Below are 7,927 nucleotides of genomic sequence, written 5' to 3'. Positions count from 1 at the left end.
CTAATTTTTTGATTTATTGTAGAGATGAGGTCTCGCCTGCCCAGGCAGGTCTCGAACCTGGATTGCTCAGGCAATCCACTCACCTTAGCCTCCCAAAGGCGCGGGATTACAGGCTGAGCCACTGAGCCCGGCTCAGTATGAGTTTTAATTTAGTTTGTTACTTAAATACTGATTTGCTTTCAGTAATAAATATACTTATTTAATATAGTATAGTATTGATGTTTATATAAGGTAGTTAAACTAGATTTCCAGACTCAATGAAGAAATCTAAAAAGGTGGCTAGTATTAACATCTTTCTAAAACTGAATCATGTCTCATAGATTCTAAAGCATTAGGAGAAAAGTATACCACATTTGAAAGACAAATATATTTTGTGGTACTCTATAAGGTAAGATAGTTGGGAATTGTTTTTATCACAAGTATAGTGTCTTAACTCTTACAGGTTATTATGGACAAATCTACTAACATGAATTAAGATTTCTAAAGAAAAGCACAGCAAGTACTGCAGTTTTCAGTCTTTAACATACAGTAAGTCCCCTACATACAAACCTTCAAGTTGTGAATTTTCAAAGTAATGTCCATCTTGCCCAGTAATTTCCAATTACTGATGATCCTTCAGCTCTACCATCTCCCACCTTCTCTCCCTACTCCAGTCAGTAACTCTTCTTGCCTGTTCACTCAGTGCCAGCTCCTGAATGCCAGCTATTGTAATGTACTGTACTACTGTACTTTTCAAGGTACTGGATTGTAAGACTAAAAATATTTTCTTTATTTTGTGTGTTTTAAGTATTATTTGTGTGAAAAGCATCAAAAACCTATTACAGTACAGTAGTATATAGCCAATTGTGTTAGTGGGGTACCTAGGCTAACTTTATTGGACTTACGAACATATCGGACTTAACGAACCTACTCTGGGAATAGAACTCCTTCTTATGTTGGGGACTTACTGTAATGTTCACACTTTATTTGATCAATAAGGTGCCTATTCCTATATAAAGAAATCTTAACAGACAGTTTTTCAGACCTAATTCAACCTATTTTCATCTTAATTTTATCTTATTCCTATACTGCATGTCGTCCATCTGAGCAAAGTTGCATTTTCTTTATAAGTAGCAGTTTACATGGTAGTTTCTCGTTATCCACAAGGGATGCGTATTGTTCCAAGACACAACGGATGCCTGAAGGCACAGATGACACCAAGACCTCTGTGTATTGTCTTTTCATTCATACATGCCGGTGATAAAGCTTATTAATTGATAAATTAGGCACGGTAAGAGATTAACAACAATAACTAATAAAATAGAACAAGTATGAAAGTAGTCCCTACACTGTAAGAATGGTTATATGAGTGTGAACTTTCTCTCAAAATACTGTAATATTTTCAGATCAAGGTTGACTGGTTAACTGAAACTACAGAAGGGGAACCCATGGATAAAGAGGACTCCTGTATCATTAATTACAAATATTAGATAAAATGTCAGGGTTATATTATTATTTACATTTGTCTTATATTTTATTTTCAATAAAGAATGTGATAAACACTAAACAGCTTATGCATGTATTAATAACCTATTTTAATACTCATTTTACATACATGAATCAATTGATATTATTGGCTCAGTATTTACTTTTTCAGTTCATGCAATTGGTTTTTTTTCCTGCTGGCCTTTGAAAAGATTGTTTGAGGTATTACTAACAAAAATATAATAGGTTTTAAAACTGTGAAAAGTAAAATGTTTATGTTTTTTGATTTATAGAATATTATTTAAAGACAAAGATCGGAATTGGGATGACATAGAAAGCAAGTTAAGAGCGGAAAGTGAAGTCCCTATTGTGAAAACCTCAAGCATGGTATGGTAATTTTTCTTGAAGATTAAAACATGTTAATAGCTGGGTTTTATTTTAAGGGAAAGATAACGTGCTTATTTTTTAGCTGTTTGTTGATTTACATTTATTTAAAAAAATACAAGTGCACAAATTTAGGAAATATTTCTTCAACTGTCTCTCACAGGAGTTGAAAATGTTGATTTTTTTCAAAGTTGCAGATGGTATGAAGAAGGAACCTTTTGTGTTTCTCACTATTATACATTTTTGTTCTTATAATAATTATACATTATAAATATAAATTTTGAAATAAGAATCAAACTTAATTTTAAGTTGGCATAAGCTGTTTCCATTGACTTGCTTGATAAAATGTTTGTCTACTTTTTTTAAAAAATTGTACAAATTTCCACTGTTCAAGGTATAATACTAATATTGAGGCTGCAATTTACACATTTTCCCAAAGAAAATTTGTAGGTACTTTTACAAAGTTGTGTCAAAATTAATAAAAATTTTTTAAATCTTTGTTTTGTAGTAATAAATTACTTTAAACTTTTCATCTTTTATCATCTGATTGAAAAACATTATTTCCTTATTAATTTGAAGATTATGAAGAGGGACCCAAAAAACCCAGAATTTATTTATAAAAAATTTTGTATTTATTCTTACATGTTTAAACTTGTCACCTTCAAAGCACTCTGTTTGATGCAGTACACCTATAGAGACACTTTTTCCAGTGTTCATAACCGTTTTTGAACTCAATTTTGATGTCTTTTAATGTTTCTGTCATTTTTTGTTTCACCTCTTCCACATCAGCAAAACGTTTCCCTTTGAAGATTTTTTTCATCTGGGAAAAAAAAAAGCAACTCAGAGCGAGATCAAGTGAATAGGAAGGGTGGGGTACAGGGAATCATGCTGGTTTTGGTCAAAACTGCTAAACAGTCAGTGCGGTGTGGGCAATGTACTTGTAAATCACCCTTCATGAAATGAGAAACACGTTGAAAAAATCCCCCCAAAAAATTCACTGAAGCCTAATGCAACCTTTCACAATAAGACTGTCTGGTACACTGATGCTGATGGGTTCCTGGAACACTTGCCTAGTGGAGGAAGCCTGTACTACAAAGGAGTCCACCCTCCAAAAAGTAACTCTGGGTTTTTTTGGGTCCCTTCTTATATAATTCAAATTTTGTTTACTGGATATCATAATTATTTCATATCAATTTGCTGTTTGTATAATACCATGTAGATAATGTTGTGTTCCCAAAAAAAGAGTGAGAATCATTGCTTGTCAGTTGAAAACACTTAGCTAAAGCAAGCTAATTTTTGTTATTGCTTTCCCTACAGGAAATTTCTTCCATCTTACAGGAGCTGAAAAGAGTTGAAAAGCAGCTACAAGGTAAATGTACTACTGGATTGGGTATCAAGAGCAGATAATTTAGAATAAGTACATTCTAAGTGGTATTTCTTAAAATATTCTTATTAAGATATTTCATTAAACATAATTCTATATAAAAATATAGAGTTCTGAATAATCACATTATTCATAAAAAGGAATTTTTAAAACCCAACATAAAAATTTAAAGGATAGTAAAATTAAATCTTGGGCATAGTTTAGTGCTTAGATTTGCCAGTAAGGCTAGATGTTATAAACTAATTACAGTATTATATATTATATATATAAGTAATAAGTATATATAAAATAGTATATTAAAGTGTTGCATATGCAGCTGAAATGCTTATTGATAATTAGCATTGTTTATTTGATTGACAATTCTTTAAATTATATTGGTGGTATAACTACAAATGAACTTATATTCTAATATAAATAATAGTTGCTTGGATAGACCACAAGTAATGAGTGCACATTAGCTGTATGGACAAGAAGAGGAAGGAGAGAAGAAAATGAAAGAGATGCTGTTTGCCTCCTAAACTTTGACAGGGACATTGTTTTGGTTTGTGTCAGATCTAGATCATGCATTAATGCCAGTGTATGTCTTAACCTAGAAGTCCCCAGTGGTACAACATGCAAGTTCCAGGGTCAACTGCTAATTCTATTTCTGTCTTTATTTGTTGAATAATCATAAGCATAATATGTGGGTCCTAAGTGATTCTTAACTCTTATTCAGCCCCAACATACCTAGGTATTAGGCAAATAAAAGTGGCTTGCTAACACAGTGGTTGTTAGCTGATAGAATGGGGATATACCTTTAAAAGGACTTCCTGAATGACTTTGGGTGCTTCCTTTTCCCAATGCCAAATTGAAAATCACTGCCTGAGAACTTTCCTTGTATACCCAGAGATCTTTTGAATTGAAAACTGGTTTTTCACTAGTCTTGCCCATGAAAGTAGCAAGGCCTGTTTGGCTTTCGAGGGCTGTCTTAGAATATTAGTATCTAGACTGAAGGGAGATCTGTAACTCGGTGGTACATACCACTGATATCCAAGCACTCTCTCCAGGGTGAATGACAGCATGCCGTGGTAGCATTGAGAGTGTGCTGTTCTTCTGGTCTCTCCAGCCTTGAGGTTTACTCTGAACCCTGTCTTAGCAACTAACCCCCAATTCTCTGAATAATAAATAGGACTAAGATGTTTATTAAAAATCATAACCAGTGTTTTCACTGTCCTCTTCAAATAATCAAAGCAGATTTCAGAAAGATCTTTCTTGAATTCAACATCTTCAAATACCAGACTTATAAGTCTCTGAAGTACCCATAAGTGATCCATCAAAGGACTCCAGAGAAAGCATTCAGGTCTATGTAATCTGCAATATAGATCAGACACAGAACAAAAGTGGGGTTCTAAATGTAGTCTTGGAAGAGTAGCCACATTTAAGATTACACTCACATCAATAGCTGAAACATTGTCCATATCATAAATAGTATTCAGATCTGAATGTAACTGCATGTAGAATTATATCCTTTTCCCCTCTACCCATTTTTTCCCTCCTTCAGCCATCAATGCTATGATTGACCCAGATGGAACTTTGGAGGCTCTGAACAACATGGGATTTCCCAATGCTGTCTTGCCATCTCCGCCAAAACAGAAGACCAGTCCTGTGAATAACCACAGCAGCCCCGGTCAGACACCGACACTTTGCCAACCAGAAGCTAGGGTTCTTCATCCTGCTGCTATTTCAGTCTCAGCTGAATTTGAGAATGCTGAATCTGAGGCTGATTTCAGTATACATTTCAATAGATTCAACCCTGATGGGGAAGAGGAAGATGTTACATTACATGAATGACTTTCTCTTGATTGTTAAAAAAAATAATTACATGTGGAATGACTAGGAATATTGGAAGCAGCATAGTGTTGACTTTCACAAACAAGACAGCTTGGTCAACTACAATCTTGTTCAATCCCCGTCTTTTTAATTTTATTTATTTATTTTTTTACCTATAATGTAGTATCATATCAGTCCTTTCAAACCATTTAGATAACTACTTGATGCACACATAGGAGAAAGCAGATTGTGGCAATTTCACCTTTTATGGTTTTATGATTTTCAAATTGAGTTATATCATTACACCCTTTCCCTTCATAGATCTTTGTGTTCTTTTTTTAAGCCATGCTGTGACCTACAAGCAAACTAAATGCCCAACATTTCTGAACCCCCATGTCTCCTGTGCCAAGCTGTTCCCTGAAATGGACTTCTTCATCTGTACAGATTTGTTAAATTGTTCTATTTGCTTCTTAATAATAGGATTTATATTAGTACTCATTACTATTGGACACAATGACATAGAGCTCTTCACAGTAAAGCAGACTTTTCACAACTGTCATTCTGTGTCCTAAAATTTTCCAACATAGATGTGATTTATATAACTTTGTTGCTACGTAAATTGTCTTGGGGTTTATGGAAATTAATTATTATGTTTGCACTAAGATTTGCTGGAAGTGGTAGGTGGAATATCTATATATCAATAAGGACTAACCGTCTTTTTTGTACATAGGAGATTGATAATACTGTATTTGTTTTAACCCTACAGTGTTTTACTCCACTTTCCAAAACATCAATTTGGCACTTTTTTCAAATTTTTTTAATGGAAGTAAGATTTTGTGTCTCATTTTAGGTTAAATGATAACTAGAAAGATTAAACTAGACAGATAGTTTAGGTGGAATATATTTTTAAAACTAAGAACACGTATATTGGTTCTGTGTTACCAAGTTTATATGTGACAGTTTTAAAAAATTCCTTGAAATGATCATGAGGTTAAATTTTTCTTTATTAGGAGAATTGGAGCAACAGTAGTCATAAGATTAGTTGCTAGTTTCACTCCCAAGCAATGAATTGCTTCTGTGTGTTTCCCTGTAGGACTCAATAGTAACTCCTGTCTGTCTGACACATTTACAAGGACCCTGCAAGACTACAACAAAGGCCTTGGGCCTATGCTACTAAACAGGAAGCCTATGGAAAATATCTTCTATAAAAATTTTTTTTCTCTTTCCAGTAAGTTCACATTTGGATACCTTTTAAAGGAAAGTAATTATCTTTGTGTTTCCAGAACACTATAATTTGGGTGAATCTTAATTCAGTTATATATTATTAGTAGACCTGAATTTTCCTCTTGACCCTATCACTCTATAAAGGTTAAACTGCAACTTTTATGAAATGATCTTTAGTATTTCAGCAATAATCCTGTGCTACATTTGTTTTAAGAGATAAAGTGACTGTATACTTCACAACAAAGTAGCTGTACACTTCAAAACTTTACAGGATTTAAAAACCCTGTATTGTTGGACCAGTTAATTAAGATGCAAAAAAAGAACTTTTTGTAGAGGTGTAAAAATAAGTCTGTTGTATAATGGAGCTCATAGTTTTCTTTAAATTAAAAAAAAGGTAAATGAGCCATTCTCATAAAGCTAAATTCCCCATTCTAATAAAAGAAGGCTGAAAAAATTTTTTAAAGAATGTAAGTGGAAAGACATGAATGCTTTGAAGGAATAAATGAAACATTAAAACAGGGTCCATCCATTTGAAGAAAAAGTTGAACAAAGTAATCACCATTGTTTCCCCTTTTATTTAATATTTGGGTACTGATTATATCCACATGAACGTAGAAGGTAAGAAGTTTAGGAAAATATTAGAATCTATTCTACTTATGTTATTGTTTAAGTGTTTACACATTTTGTTCAATTATAAACATTTGGCCTTTTACTATGTTATTTTTATTTTATATGAATACATTATTCTCCTTATTTATTTTTGTTACATTTATTATGTTATTTTGTTATGCATTTACAACTCCATTTTTAAATAAAGTGTTTCTGGAACTTTAAACAATGATTGTATATTTTATTTCTACTACCATCTGTCTTGCTAATACTTCATCAACTTACCAAATAAATATTTATTAATCATTTCCCAAGGCTTTAGCAAAAGAGTGAATCTTCTAATTCTAATTAATTTGTGATCATTGTGAAACCTCATATTATTTGACTAAAGAAAAAAATGTTCTTAGCAAACTATGGTAAATATAAATTTACTTAGCTTAATACTCTAATTTGCACATACAAGGTTTTTATTTTTGAGCGGCCATGAATTATCAGAAAGCTTTATGACAGTTATATATTTGGTGAACAAAGTAGAAATTTAAAGTATCTTGACATCTTAAATTTGATATCTGTCCGTTTGTACTTATTATTTTTATCATATTATTCAAGATCAAAAATCTTAAATGTCTGCCTGTTACTGTTTACCACTGAAAGTGTCACCACTTGACCTTTTGAAACTTTCCATAATCTGACCCTTTTCTTATGTCTTTCCATAATCTGATCCTTTTCTAATGTATCTGTGTACCCCAGTACAATCTCTACCACCATTTACGGGTTTCTTGGCCGTCATGAACTTTTCATCTGTCTGTACGTTGTATCTTGCATTCCTTCCTTCCATTCTTCAAGGTTCCACTGACCTATATTCATAAAGCTTTCCTTGCTTTCTGTGGCTATGCCACAGTAAGGGGCTGTACCACATGCATTCTCTTCCCTTTCCGCTGTTTCTTCCCTTCTAGTAACTAAAGTCATCTTTATTTCCTAGATAAACCCTGTGACTTCAAACATCTGTGCCATCTTGCTTCCTTTATCTCCTTGGATTTGCTTGTCTTATCT

The 7,927-nt window shown here is 33.0% G+C and overlaps 1 protein-coding gene across 6 annotated transcripts in view; it reads left to right on the top strand.

Annotated features, from left to right (window-relative positions):
- CEP170 (centrosomal protein 170) overlaps positions 1-7,100 on the top strand; it is a 127,367-nt gene extending 120,267 nt beyond the window's left edge. For all 6 annotated transcript variants that reach the window (XM_008068996.1, XM_008068995.1, XM_008068994.1 and 3 more), the window contains 3 exons: positions 1,758-1,851; positions 3,166-3,217; positions 4,773-7,100. In XM_008068996.1, coding sequence (XP_008067187.1) covers positions 1,758-1,851; positions 3,166-3,217; positions 4,773-5,062 — 436 coding nt within the window. In that variant the 3' untranslated portion in view covers positions 5,063-7,100. The remainder of the gene's footprint in view (positions 1-1,757; positions 1,852-3,165; positions 3,218-4,772) is intronic.
- The last annotated feature ends 827 nt before the right edge of the window (positions 7,101-7,927 follow it).

This window comes from Carlito syrichta, unplaced genomic scaffold, assembly GCF_000164805.1.
Source record: "Carlito syrichta isolate Samal-C Ts95f unplaced genomic scaffold, Tarsius_syrichta-2.0.1 Scaffold311719, whole genome shotgun sequence".
NCBI lineage: Eukaryota > Metazoa > Chordata > Mammalia > Primates > Tarsiidae > Carlito > Carlito syrichta.
This window is presented reverse-complemented; position numbering and strand designations above follow the sequence as displayed.